Genomic DNA, 15,565 nt, shown 5'->3' on the forward strand with positions numbered 1-15,565 from the left:
CAAAGTTTGAGAGCAGGATATAAAATTTTCCGACAACAAAATCCGTTGTCGGAAATTCCGATCGTGTGTACACAAATCCGACGGACATAGTGCCACGCATGCTCAGAATAAATAAAGAGATGAAAGCTATTGGCCACTGCCCCGTTTATAGTCCCGACGTACGTGTTTTACTTCACTGCGTTTAGAACGATCGGATTTTCCGACAACTTTGTGTGACCATGTGTATGCAAGACAAGTTTGAGCCAACATCCGTCGGAAAAAATCCTAGGATTTTGTTGTCGGAATGTCCGAACAAAGTCCGACCGTGTGTACGGGGCATTACACAACCAATGGAAAGATGGTAACACCAATCAAGCATATAGGCCAAAAAAAAACAAAAAAAACCCCAAAAAACTTGATACACCACAAGAGTCCTTAATAGCATTAGATCATGTTAAAATAGATCCACAAGAGGGGCATTTAGACTAGACCTCTAAAGAGAGGCTATATGGATTCAGAGATTAGAAACTATGGTAAAGCCTGGCCTAAGCAAGATGTTAAGTTATAAACACTTTCTTTAAGCCAAAGGACTTTTGGTGCAGAGAATAGTGTAATTGGAAGATATGGCTGTATATGTGCAGGGGGCGCACATATACGACACTCTAATATGTTAATGATTGGTATAATGTCTTTTCATCGATTTTTCATTGGAACCATAAATAAAGCCCTTTCTTGCAGGTGCATCACAAAAATGCAGTATTTGTATATGGTTTTTAAGTGACTTCATCCAGGATGTATCTTTGGTTTTTGTTGTCTTGTCTTTCATTGCTGCATTAATGTTTACCCTCTAGATCAGGGGTCTCCAAAGTATGGCCCGCGGACCACATCCGGCCCGCTAGGACATTTTTTTTCCAGCTCACTGCAGGGACCGGTCGGTTTCTTTAAACTTTGTCAGGTTGCGGGACCCTCGCTACATACTCCACTCCCCCCACACTGTACAGAGCAAGTCCTGACAAAGCCAGCCCCTCCCAGCGCCGTACTCTGCTATTGGTCGCTACGCAGTCCTAGCAACCAATGAAGTACTACATGGGAGTCCCACTGTTAACAGATCTTTTACACAGCATGCCTATGTAACAGCAGGACCAGAGCTGGGAAGTGCAACAGATCTGCACTGAAGCTGGTGATTGAGAGTTATTTCAGAGGCACATGATAGGGATTTCTGATAGGGAGGCAAATATGTTATGGGGGTTCCGAGGGGGGGACAAGAAAGTATGTGGGGACTTTGAGGGGGACACAGATGTGTGTGGGGGGGGGGCTCTGAGGGGAACACAAATGTACATGGGGGGCTGTGATGGGGACATAAATGTGCAAGGTGGGGGAGCTCTGTGGGGAACATAAATGTGCATGGGGGGGTTCTGAGGGGGACACAAGTGTGTTTTAGGGGTCTATGAAGGGGAAACACAAATAGGTGGGGGGCTCTGATGGGGACACCAATTTGTGGGGAGACTTTGATGGCGACAGATGTAAGGCCCCAGGGCATGAGGCTCCAACATTTAGTTGCGGGCGCAGAATACAGGAGCACCATCCAGCACCACTGCCATTTGCCTGTCAAATTATTTGCAATTCTGCTGCTGTGGATTAATTTATAAATAACTTTTTTTCGGCCTGTGAATTTGTGTAAAATATACAATGTGGCCCTTGAAGTACAAAGTTTGGAGATCCCCTGCTCTAGATGATGCCCTTGCAGGTTACAGGCCCCTGTATGGATGCACACTTTCAGTGGGGTGAGAGGGGAGGGAGCTCTCAGATACATTGACTCTTGTCCTGCCAGGGCACTGCTTTCTGCTGCCTGGCTGTAGACAGAATCTTCTGCTCTAACGTCATAGTGCTCTGCATAAGCAGAGAGTTTGGCACGTGCGCAGTTAGGTCTGGGCTGGGGTGATGGCATATGCCTTAAATTGGGTGTACACCCATTTTGGAGAATATAAAAAGGAGTTTAAGGGGGCCGTAATTACAGCAGAAACCCTAAGATGAAGCACCAGAGATTCACTACACAATATCCGTTATAAGGAAAGGCATCATATACTTGTTTATTGGGGAATGGTGTTGTGTTCTTAGCTGTGGGGTGGGGAGGGAAGAGAGTGGTAGAGTTTATTAAGGAGATTATGCCAGGTCTATTTTAGTTGAAAATATGGAGGATTGTGGAGCTGCAACAGGTGGCATGATCTTTTTGCAGTGTTACCTTCTCACTGGTACAATATAGGCTCTGGTTTACTGTTGCTTTGTTGGATACCCCAATTTTCCTTATTCCATATAGTATGAAATTTGTGGATTGCAGGTTGATCCTTTTGGGTTTTTTAAAGTGAGCAATACAAATGGACGGAATGTGACTACCTGAATAAGCAAGTACAGGTTATTTGGAAGCCATCAATTTATTGGGAAGAAGACTACACACACATATACTATTATATATATATATCTCCCACCTAAGTCCATCTTGTGATTGTTCCACTGAACCTGAGAGAGTAATAAAAGGTAATCATCATAGCAAGACCATTACTAGAGTTCTCTCTCTCCCCCCCCCCCCCCCTTCCCGGTCTTTCCCTTCTCCTCCTCCCCCCCAAACTACCTTACCACTTGCCCTCTGCTACTTAATCATATTTTATGGGAGGTTAAATCTTATTATTTTCCCCTCTTTCTTTTGTATGTGCTTTAGCTACACCATCTTATCCATACTCTGGGAGGAACATTTTATCATCTGTGAGATACACCCAAGGGCTTCTTGCCACCCAAGGGAGAAACCAGTTATCACGTAGACCATTACAGTCTTCATATTTTCCAATAGTGTACATGGTTGAACCAAATTTTGATTATGCCCACCTTCTGATGTTCCAATATGGTGTCCCTGGTGGTACGGTATGGTCGTGGCAGAGTTAGTAAGCTTGAATGCAGTGAATATATTGATCTATGCAATGTATACAATATTATGATTGATGTGGAAACATTACTTGCACTGCATACAAAGTATGTTTTTTGTACACTTCCTCATGTCCTCCTGAAGCAGCGGGCTTGAAACGTTTTGAGGCTTAATGGGACCCCATGTATACACCATAGACAGAGGAATAAATGGTCCATTGTGATCTAATGTTAACAGTAAAATGCTGATAGTATATGGGTGTTCCAAATACAAGGAGGGTTTTGCAAAAATGTTGCTATACAATCTTAACAAAACATGGTCTATATAGTATGTTTTTTATGGATCATTTGTTAATAAAAATTTGTATAAATTTCAAATATTTGGTTTGCAATCCTTGAGCAATAACAAGCTAGATATGTCCATCACATTTAAATACAAACAAAATTCACCCATCTTCCATGTTACACAGATTGGATCCTCTGAAAATAAATGCCATAAACTAGCAAGAACAGGATAAACATTCGGCAAACATTCACTATGCGAACTGCAAATTGAATCCTTTATAAATAGATGCCCAAGTGTGGTTCCCTCATACTTTATATTTGACTAAGGGCTCATTCATGCCACAATCCCCATTCTCAGTATGCAGTACCACATGCACATTTACATGCATGTCTAATGCCTTTGTGGAGTGTTTGCGGCATACATACGCAGGGCTTTTTTTTCTGCATAATTTAGGTTTATTTACGGAGTTGTATTTTCATGAGCTTGCAGTGTGTTCATGTAGGTTTATGCAAATTATAAATAAATAAATGCAGTATGCTGTAATTTTTTTCCCAAAGCATTGCAATGGTTTAAGCACTGCATCTCGTGTACATAAATTAAAAAAAAAAAAAAAAATTTGGAATCTGTGCTTTGGATTATGGCATCTACAAAGGAACACCCTACATCACATGTGTCAAACACAAGGCCCACGGGCCGAATCCGGCCATCTAGACCTCTTCATGTGGCCCTCACACCCAGGGCTTTTTTTCCAGCCAGAACGTTAGGTTCTTGCCCTCCACTCCCTGCTCACCACTGTCACTTGTAAACATAGAAGACTTCTGTGTTTTCAAGGACAGCTTTACTCTTGGTGGCTCCCACAGATCCCTGCCTGCACTCACGGCGGGGACAAGGTAGATGCAGGTGCAGTGTGGGATGGGGCATCACACGGTAAGCTTCACTGTAATCCACATCTGTGCTCGGGTGCACTGAGTTTCTGCACATTTTCTTTGAGGAAAAAGAGCCCTGGATAAATTTATATAGTCTTACAGATCCAACCATCCCTTTGGGGGCCATCCATAACGCTGATGTGGCCCGCAATGAAATTGAGTTCACGCCTGCCCTACAGAAGATGGTCCGGTTATTCATGAATACAGAATGGGGCAGCCAGCATTATATGGGTGTCTCAATAATCCATTTTCATATGTACCTCTTGAATCTTTTGCTTCTCTTGCATTTTGCGTAGAGCATCTTCCTCCCTTTGCTTGTTCAGCTCTTCCAGCCACTTCTTTTGCTGCTGCCGTTTAACAGCACTAAATGGATGATCTAGTGGTGCTGCTTCCTGAAATATAGATACAATAAACAGTTTATTAAGGCAGGGTGCAGAACTGGGCAATTTTCAATAATTTTAACTAGTTGCCGACCGCCCGCCACAGATTTACTGTGACAAGGTGGCACGGCAGCGCAAATAGATGTACCTGTATGTCGGGTGCACGTGCCGGCCGACCCGGCGGTGATCGGATTTGTTTCAGAAACAATCTACAGGTCCAGGCCAATGATTTTGCAGTGCAAAGTGGATTTGCCTTTCATAAATAACCCCCAATGAGTACAAGCACTACACTGACACAGTACACATAGATAGGCACATTTAACCCCTTAATTAACCCCCCAGTTAACCCTTTCACTCCCTGTCACAATGTCACTAAGTACAGTGTACCGATTTTTACTGATCACTGTATTAGCATCACTGGTGACGCCAGTTAATGTCAGCGTCAGTTCCAGACAGGTTTAGGGTAACTACCATATATTCCCTCTGGGACTGGCGTCGACATTAACCAGCGTCACCAGTGACACTAATACAGTGATCAGAAGAAGAAAAAAAAAAAAAAAAGATCTGTACACTGTACTAATGACACTGACAGGGCAGTGAAGGGGTTAAAAAAAAACTTTTAGGGAATATATGGCAGGCACCCTAAACCTAACAAAGTTTTAACCCCTTCACTGCCCTGTCACCGTGTGATTAGTATAGAGTACAGATCTTTTTTCTGATCACTGTATTAGTGTCACAGGTGACGTCAGCGTCAATCCAGAATAGCATCAGATAGCCCACCAGATATTCAGTAATACATTTTAACCCTCTGATTGCCAACGCACACACATACACACTAAACAGCTCCATTACTAGTATGGTGTCTGAACGGATCAATATCTTTGAGCAGATCAGAACTATACTAGCGTCCCCAATAGTATAGCATTGTGTTCCAAAAATGCAGTGTTAGCAGGATCAGCCCCAACACCTGCCAGCACCTAGACCCCCCCCCCCCCCCCCACGAAGTGCAGTATCAGTAGATCACTGTCACTTCCGATACACAGCACACAAAACAACAGCATTAGCAGAGTCAGGCCTGATCTCTGCTAGCGGTTACATTTTTTTTGTAGCGGTTCAAACAGTCCCTGACAACCAGGTGCTTATTTACCTGCGAGTCTCACTACGTACACCTGTAAATTTATTGGCTAAAATGTTCAGAGATACACTAGTGAGGAGGCATACACAATCCGGAGAATGACAGGAGTGTGATGGGGAAGCCTCACTGTCAGAATCAGGCTCAGTATTCGAACCTGTAAAGAGCAGCGACACCCTGACAGATAGCTCTGACGATGGAGTAGTGGTTCCTGCTAAGGTCAGGTGTACTCGACCCTGTTCCCAGGTTGCTGAAGTGCAACAATCGCATGGTTCTTGTATGCAGCAAAGTGTCAGTACTAGTGTCGCTTAACCTTCTGGTGAACCAGCGAGCACCAGCGGCCTAGTATGTCCCGGTCCTAGACAAACTAGCACTGCAGTAACACTTGGTGACGTGGCGAGTCCCATAAGTGCAGTTCAAGATGGTGTGATGGCTAGCACAAGTAGTGTCCCGCAGCCACCAAGAAGTCAAAGACAGGCCCATAGAGTCCTTCCCGATGCGCTTGCAAATCCTAATTGGGAGCCCAACAATTCTGCAGCGCTCTGTACTTCCCCCATTCACTTGCCAACCCGGAGTTCAGGTGGAAACAGCGGATTTTACTCGCCTTGAATTTTATGAGCTGTACAAATCGATTGTGAACCAAAGCAATTTATAGCCGCAAATCCAAATTTGACCCTTGCCAGAGAATTTGCATGGAAACGTATCAAGGTTTCCAAATTTAGAACCTTTCTGGGCCCATCCCTCATCATGGGCGTTACTAAAAACAAAACAAAAAAAAAATTGAAAAGGAAGAGGAGGAAAAAGAAGGTGAGCTGCAGTCATATTGGTCCACCAACACAATTCATCATATGCCCGTGTTCTATGCTATCTATTCGTTCTGTCTTCAGTCCAAATTACAACGGTGACTGGTGTTGTTGAGAATCCCCTCTGTGTCCACAACTACAACCTTAACATGGGAGGGGTGGACTTAAACGGCCAGATGATGGAACCATACGTAATTGCCCATAAGGCCAGACGCTGGTACAAAAAAGTGTCTGTATACTTATCCCAATTGGTTTTGCTGAACGCTTATGTGCTATACAAAGCATCAGGAAGAAGTGGACCCTTCCTAAAATTCCAGGAAGAGATCATCACAGCTCTTCCGTTTCCAGAGGGCGCTGTGGCCTAAATTCACAATCCAGATGCAGTGAGCCGGCTGCATTAGAGGCATTTTCCAGATGTCCTCCCTGGTACCTCTACCCAAAGAGCACCCAAAGGAAGAGGTCATGTCTGTAGAAAACATGGACATAGGCTTGACACACGCTATTATTGTTCCTCCTGTCCTGGCCTTTGACCATGTTTTGTTACTTTTTAATTGTTAACCATAGTTGGTTTTGCAGATACTGCCCTTCTATTGTTTCACTGTACACTATTTTGTAACGTTTTATTGTTAACCACTTAAGGACCGAGCCTCTGAAATTTGGCGTTTACAAGCTAAAAAATTTTTTCTTGCTAGAAAACTACTTAGAACCTCCAAACATAATATATCTTTTTTTCTAACACCCTAGAGAATAAAATGGCGGTCGTTGCAATACTTTGTCACACCGTATTTGTGCAGCGGTCTTACAAGCGCACTTTTATATTGTGAAAGATAATGTTACGCCAAGTAAATTGATACCCAACATGTCACGCTTCAAAATTGCGCCCACTCGTGGAATGGCGACAAACTTTTACCCTTAAAAATCTCCATTAGGAGACGTTTAAAGTCACAGACAGACAACAGAGTACAAAAGCAGAGCACATAAATGGCAGCAGATCTAAATTCCCAAAGCAACTGGTTTAATGGGAAAGTAAAGCCTTACCAATATGTTTTATTTTTCATCCACTGAGGGACACAGGAAGTTTTTCACCTTTGGGTTATACTGCCACATAGAAGATAATAGGACACTGGCAAAAAAAAAAAACTGTAGGCCAGCCCAGGTTAACCCCTCCTATTACCAACATGCCTCTGTTTACTGCTAGTGTCCTAGGAGGCCATACAGCTCTTCTTCAGCTCTGCTCTGGGACAGGGTAACCTGGTTTGTAGTATCACATTATTTTTCCCCTTTCCCCTTTTCCATCTATCAAGACTTTTCTCCACATCATTGCTAAAGCTGGTCTCTTTAATTGCAGCTGTTCAGCGCTGCCATACTCAGCCTGGCTTTTGGAGTAATACTTTCAGACCCCACAGGACTGAATGTTGCAGGGATACCTCGATGTTGCCAGTTCCTTACCTCTCCCCCCTTTATAGGCCTCTAAACTGGGCCCCTTTACTCGCTAACTTTTCTCATTCTCTCCCTGGTTCCCTACCAGTCAGGTGCTCCTCCTCTCTTTCCTTAGCGACACCTTTCTCCCCATCTTCCTTCTGGTTTCTGACCTCTTCCTTCTTAAAATGGATTTTTTTTGTACTTACCTGTAAAATGTATTTTCTGGAGTACATTACGGGACACAGAGCCACCATATCATTCCCTACTCATGGGTTATGCACCACCTACAGGTGACTGGACACTGGCAGAAATAAAAAGATAGGAAGCCCTCCCCTACAGGAAGTACCTCAGCTCTGTAGCAAGCAATGAACCACCACACAGAGGGGAGGGATCTCTGTGTCCCATGACGTACTCCAAGAAATGGATTTTACAGACAAGTACAAAAAGCCAGTTTTCTTTATCGTACAGGATGGGACACAGAGCCACCAAGCCATACCACCGTACATGATGGGAGACTGCCACCACCAAGCCAAAAATCTATACAGTAGCCTGCAAAAATACTGCGACCAATGCAGTATGCTCAGTGGCTTACACCAATCTGGTAAAACCTAGCAAAGCGTGAAATGAAATGACTATGTTGCAGCTTTACATATCTCAGACATTGAAGTCTGGTGATGGACAGCCCAGAAGGCACCAACTTCCAGCAGAATCTGCTGTCACCAGAAAAGATTGAGAGAAAGGCTCAAACCATAGGCTTGAGAAATAGGTTGGTGAATAAAATTGGGAAAGTTAGGAGGTATTAGCCATCTGACCCTTTCTCAGTCCATCAGGAAGGAAAAAAAACAAGTGCAACTGTGGTAGTCAACTTCAAATGCATCTTGATAGCCTGAACCATGCCTAAACGTGTGATGGGCCTTGTCTCCAGATGACAGACATGGAAAAAAAAAAATTAAATAAATAAATAAAAAACCAATGCCCCAATGGACAAAAGAACCCACCTTTGGCAGGAATGACAGCTGAAGTCCTTAACCTATTCAGTCATGAGGCCCCAGAAATGGCTCCCTGCCAGATGAAAAGGCTGCCAACTCTGACACTCCCTAAGGCTCGGTTCACACCTAAACCGGTCGCGAATTGCACGGTAAGGCTATCTGTCCCTGTTCTCCGCTTCAGGAATAAATCAGGGAAGAATCTTTGCCTGAATTCGGCCCTGAAACGGAGGCAAAGCGTTTCTGTGCAGTACGCTCCGCAGCTGTCCCAGGGACCTGTGAACCGGCTCCATAGAGAGCCGTCACATTCTCCTGCTAGGAGAATTGGATGTGGGGAAATCCGTATAGGTGTGAACCCAGCCTTAAAGAAGGAACAGAAACCAAGAACACAACCTTCCAAAACCGACTAATGGAAGGTCCCAAAAAATGCTCTCTGAAAAGTTGAAAGCACCACATTGAGGCTCCAAGTTAACAAACGTGAACTGAGGATGCATGATGCACGTCACCCTTGACTAAAGGCACGCACCCAAGAAGAGGAAAATAGCTTTGAATAAGGACTACCGAGGCGAAAAATCTGTCCCTTAATCATGCTCAAAGCCAGACTTATATCCACTTCAGCCTGAAGGAAGCCATAAAAATCTGGCCCACAACCTATTTGCAAGGTTAAAGACTTCCTAGCCTCATACCACGCCACATAGGATTCCAGGTCCTGTGGTAAATCCACTAGCTCTCAAGAATGTGTGAATGACTGCGTCAGACACCCCCTTTTTCTTCAAAACTGACTTCAACAGCCAAACCACCAAAGCCAGCGACCGTAAAATACCAGGACCAGGCTATACACAAGATCTGACCAAGAATCACCCATTGCCATGTTAATGATGCCAGAATACCAAGTTTTCCGGGCCCAAGCTGATGTAAACTAGAATCACTGGTGTGCACTCCATCTGTAATCTGCACAACAGACAAGGAAAAAAACAGTGTTGGAAAGAAGACAAAAAAACCCAAAAAAACAAGCAAAGAAGAACCTGTCCCACAGTGTGACTATGGCATCTATTGCAAAGGCCTGCGGATCGCTAGTCCGGCAAACAACCCTGTTCAGCCTTCCATAGCACCTGGATGTCAACAATCCACATATGAGATGTTCGATCATTGGCAGAGAGCCATCTAGATAAAGGCACCACTCCCCTGGCGACGACTGCCTTTACTGGGGAAGTCCACTTGCCAACTTACTACTTTCAGAAAGAGAACTGCGGATGGATCTGGAACATGGGATTCTTTCTAACCATGACAGGATGAGAAACAACCTTTATCTAGATTGCACGGCTCCTGGTACCCCCCCAATGAATAAGCATATCATGGCTGTGGCCTTGTCTGATTGGACTCTTGTCAGGAGCACCCACAATTGATTTGACCCATGCAGAAGGACCAGGCAAATCACCAGTAGTTCCAGAATATTAAAGTGGTTCTAAAGTCATAAGGTTTTTTATCTTAATGCACACCTTCTGTGTGCAGAAGCCCCTCTAATACTTACCTGATCCCCATTTCGATCCAACAATGTTGCAGGATAGTCTCGACTGGCCCAGACTCGCTCTCCTCATTGGCTGAGACAACAGCAGGGTGCCATTGGCGCCTGTCAAAGTCAGCGAGCGAATGAGAAGAGAGAAGGGGTGGGGCCGAGCTGCAGCTCCGTGTCTGAATGGACACACAGAGCAGCGGCTCGGCTCGGGTGCCCCCACAGCAAGCCATTTGCTGTGGGGGCACTTGGCAGGAGGGAGGGGCCCAGGAGCGCCAGTGACTGACCCGAGAAGAGGAGGATCTGGGCTGCTCTGTGAAAAACCACTGCACAGAGCAGGCAAGTATAATATGTTTATTATTTAAAAAAAAAAAAAAACAGATTTTTAATATCACTTTAATGACCTCTTTGCCAAAGATCCAGTCCATTAGACTGACAAACGACAGAATCCCCCCCCCCCCCCCCCCAACCTGTTAAGCTAGCATCCAGCGTTATCACCCTTCAAGATGTGGGGTGAAGAGATTTCCCTGTCTCCAACCTTAGGGGAGATATCCACCAGTTTAAGGACATATTGGGACACCGTGAAATCAGCCACCCGTGACCGAGTCCTCCTGTCCCACACTAACCTGACAATCTGTTGTAAAGTTCTGAAAATAGAAAGGAGCAAAAGAAACCACCTCAAATGGAGGTGATCATCTATCCCAATACACTCAGACAGAGGTAAAATTGAGGGATATCTCAGAGCTCTGAGAAATTCCACTAGATTTCTCAAAGCTCCACACAACTCTGGAAGAAGGATCTCTTTCACCTAGAGTCCAGGAGCAGACCCAGACACTCCAGATGCTCTGTCAGCACCTGACTTGTTCAGACTGAGCAGCCAACTAACCTCTCCAGAGTGCATATCATGAGACACGCTGTGCTACAGACGATGAATTGATTTTCTCCTTGAACAGAGTAACCCAAGGGCAATATCTCCTGGACCCCCAAGAGGCCCAGAATCTGAGCCTGAATCTTTTTTAATCCCCTGGGTGCCAAGGACAAATTGATGCCAGGGCCACAACAGAACATGCTGGCTTTTACCACAAACAGAAAAACCCTCTTGAAGAGGGAAGACCTGGACATGTAGGTAGGTCTCCTTTATGCCCACTGATGCCAGGATGGCTGGAACAAGGCCATTGATGTATGCCTCATTTCCACACAAAGCACCCGCACATGGAGAACATAGTTGAGATACTTAAGTTCATGGTTAGGCTTTGGCACCAAAAACTGATTCCAGTATAACCAGAGAATATCCTCTGCTCTCTTGTACAATCACTCCTTGAAAAGCATCAATTCTTCTAGGTACACTTGCACACAGTTTTTGAAGGAACTCAGCAGGTAGGTTGTTCCAAACATCTTGGAGAACCAACCACAGATCTTTTGTGGATGTAGGCTGCTTCAAATCCTTCTGTTTTTTTTCATGTAATCCCAGATAGACTCAATGATGTGGAGATCAGGGCTCTGTGGGGGCTAAACCATTACTTGCAGGACTTTTTTTTTTTTTTTTAATACTCATTATTTCATTTCAAAAAGATATATAATTTTACAACATCTATATGTATTCCAAAAATTTCAAACTTCTTTCACGTTGTGTATATATATATTTTTTTTACATTTCATATATACCTTCAACAACCTTCTATACACTCTCACTACTATCAAATCCCAATCTTACTTATTCCTTTGGCTGCTGCCAGTCACCTATTTATCCACTTATCTTTCAGTCTTATCCACAGTTGTGCATTATTCCATACGTCCCATATCTTATGATATTTTTTGAGGCAATACCATTTAACCAGTTCCACTCCAGAGACTTCTATATAAAACATTCTGTCATTGTGGTAAACATCTAACAAGTGTCTGAGCAGATTCATTTGGCACCAAGATCCAGGTTGTCCCTGGCTTAGACTCAGGAATCCAGCTCTAAAAAAATCAAGGAGGAGTCCTTCTGATCTTTTGGAAGATCATCAGCACGGATGCTAGCCTGTTGGGCTTAGGAGTCCTGACCCCCTGTTTCTAAAGGGAACTTGGTCATGGAAGGAATCTGGTCTCCCAAACATCCTGGAGCTTTAGGTGATTTAGCTTTCTCTGCAGCATTGGACCATCTTTTTTTGTTATTCATTCAGCAGAGACAATATATACACATACAGAATAACAGGTAGTTGAAACATCAGATCCGAAAAACACTGCATAATAATCCGGTCCACAGAACCGATTCCCCTGCCCAGGGAAAGCGTGACTTCAGTAAGAGTCTAGAATTCCCACCTGTATTCCAGCGATTTCGCCTGTTTTTTTTTTTTTAATTAAGCAATTAACTATATACAAACCCTCCCTCCCGGGCATGAAAAAAAAATATATATAGGAGTAGAGTATTTCACTACCCCATCATATAACTTACAGAACCGAGTCTGTACCCCCACCCTCAAGTCCCTCCCACCAACTTATGGCAAATATATATTGCTCCGTCTCCATACTTCTTCAGCCTTTACTTGTGCACCCCATCTTCCACTGTCTCCTTTGAGTCAACCCACCTAAACCCAACCTTCCCAAATTTCTTAGGGGCTCCCCTGGCATCGTACGTTACGCGGTAAAGAAAAATGTCAGCATTTGCAACTTTCAACCATGTCCCTAACGTCAGTCGTTCCGTGTGAATCCATCTCCTAGCTACAAGTTTCCTAACTCCAAAGTACAATATTCTAAGGAGCATCTTGGTGTGCTCATTTAACACCTCTTGGTCACAAATTCCCAAGAGACATCTCAAAAGAGAGCATATATTGGTAAGGTCGAAGTTGTCTGCTATAAATTCAGTCACCATAGTCCACAATGGTCTCACCTTGCCACATTCCCACACCATATGAACAAAAGAGCAATCCGCCCCCAAACATTTATGGCAAGTAGCGGAGTCTCTCCTGTGCATATGGAATAGTCTGACCGGTGTATAATACATCTGATGAAGGTATCGTATCTGCATCACCCTATCCGTTGAAGAGATGACAGAGCCCAGATAAGTATCCAATGCCTCCTGCCACAGCTCCTCTGACAATTCTGGTATAAAGATTTCCAGCATTGGACCATCTTGATGGAGGGTGATCCTATTCAGATTCAGACAAGGCCAAGGCAGTAGCATTCATCAGCCACCAAGGAGTAACCTGTAGATAGAATGGATCCTGTCCTGAGCAGAACTTAATGTTCCAGCCTTGTCTGCTGTTTACGTCCCAGGCATGGACAAGTGGCAGGCATACATTTTTAGCAGTGTCTGGACCTGGAGAGTGGTCTCTACACCTAGAGCTGTTCCAGAACACATGTGACTCTGGATGTGGAGCTCCTGGCCTCCAGGTTCAACAAACAAGACAGTTTTGTCTCCAGGTATAGGGGGTAGTCAAGAATATGAAGTACCCTGTGGTTTTGTGATGTGTAATTAGGAAAGATGTCCAATGGTCCTAGGACACTAGTAAAATACTGAGGCATATTGGTTGTAGGAGGGTGTTCTCATGGGCAGGCCCACAATTTGTTTGCCAGTGTCCAATCCTCCTTTACCTTTAGGCAGCAGTATAACCAGACAAAGACTTCCTGTGTGCCTCAATGGATGAAAAATAAAATACAATTTGTGCTTGAATTCTTGTGACCCAACTCCCTGAGCTCTCGGCTTGTGTTGCTCAGTCATCAGCATTGTTCCTAGCTGTGGACTACAACACTTCACTCCTATGGATATGGTTATCACAGGAAGTGTGTGATTGTCAGGATTTCCAAGGTGAAAATAAAGGGAGAAAGAAAGCTTCTTTGCTATTTAAAGTTGGGATTAAAACAGTTCTATTGCAGGTTTGTTCCCTTTTTCTGAGAGAATGGTTACTGGTCTTCTAGTAGACCCCTTTTTTTTTTACATTTTCACCACAATGCCAAAGTTTCACTTTACAACTGACTGGCAAAAAATGTAATCTATGTCGTCTCATTAAGCACATTTGGTAGCTGAATGCAGTTAACATACCCCCAGAACAAATGCACTCCGGATCGCAGCAGGGAGCTCTGGAGAGCTGAAACTTGATGCTCTATCCACAGGTGAGTAATCAGTTGTCTCTGTACCAGGGGATGTCTTAAACATGGAATCCGGAGTAGTGAAATCAGTCAGAGGTGTATTCTAGAAAAAGAAGCAACATTTACTTATGTGTCAAAGTTCTTCAATAGCTCCTTAAATAGAACCCTGGCAAGTTAGGGGTGTTGGCTCACTCCCAGTCTGTTTAACAGAAATTACATCAGATGTAAATGAAGACCATGCAAGTACTTAAACTTGCTATATAGGAAATGTTGAAATGGTGTTGAATGAATACATAACAGGATTAAATGTTGGTTTAGAGCGGCTTGAATGTAGGCTTTAAAAATGGATTTGCAATGTAAAAGTACAGCTATATAAAAAAACAAAAAAAACAAAAAAAACAAAAAAAAAACCACACAGAATAAGGATACAGCTTACTGCCAAAGCTGCGTATATGAAAGCGTCACTATTGTTTATGGCTTCCTGTAAATGCTGGCTGGCTTCTTTACTAAACAGAAATGAAACCTAGGTGGATGCAACATTGGTCCAATGCTGCATCTGTCCCCTGACAACTCTAATGCCCCGTACACACGGTCAGACTTTGTTCGGACATTCCGTCAACAAAATCCTAGGATTTTTTCTGACTGCTGTTGTCTCAAACTTGCATACACACGGTCACACAAAGTTGTCGGAAAATCTGATCGTTCTAAACGCGGTGACGTAAAACACGTACGTTGGGACTATAAAAGGGGCAGTGGCCAATAGCTTTCATCTCTTTATTTATTCTGAGCATGCGTGGCACTTTGTCCGTCGGATTTGTGTACACACGATCGGAATTTCCGACAACGGATTTTGTTGTCGGAAAATTTTATAGCCTGCCCTCAAACTTTGTGTGTCGGAAAATCCGATGGAAAATGTGTGATGGAGCCTACACACGGTCGAAATTTCAGACAACAAGGTCCCATCACACATTTTCCGTCGGAAAATCCGACCGTGTGTACGGGGCATTAGACTAAGAACGGAGTGATCGAAGACCGCTGATCATTCGGTTCTCCTCAGTCACCAGATCTCTGCTCTGCCCCTCTAGCGCTTATCAGCACGCCGAGAGGCTGAGCCAGCTGCTGCTCAGGGGTCTGTGTGGATCCTGACAATG

At 44.0% G+C, this 15,565-nt stretch overlaps 1 protein-coding gene across 1 annotated transcript in view; it reads right to left on the reverse strand.

Annotated features, from left to right (window-relative positions):
• Window positions 1-15,565, reverse strand: part of CCDC66 (coiled-coil domain containing 66) — a 76,178-nt gene that overhangs the window by 39,758 nt on the left and 20,855 nt on the right. The window contains 2 exon segments of the mRNA XM_073592265.1: window positions 4,368-4,499; window positions 14,368-14,517. Coding sequence (XP_073448366.1) covers window positions 4,368-4,499; window positions 14,368-14,517 — 282 coding nt within the window.

Source organism: Aquarana catesbeiana, linkage group LG07 (assembly GCF_042186555.1).
Source record: "Aquarana catesbeiana isolate 2022-GZ linkage group LG07, ASM4218655v1, whole genome shotgun sequence".
Classification (NCBI taxonomy): Eukaryota; Metazoa; Chordata; class Amphibia; order Anura; family Ranidae; genus Aquarana; species Aquarana catesbeiana.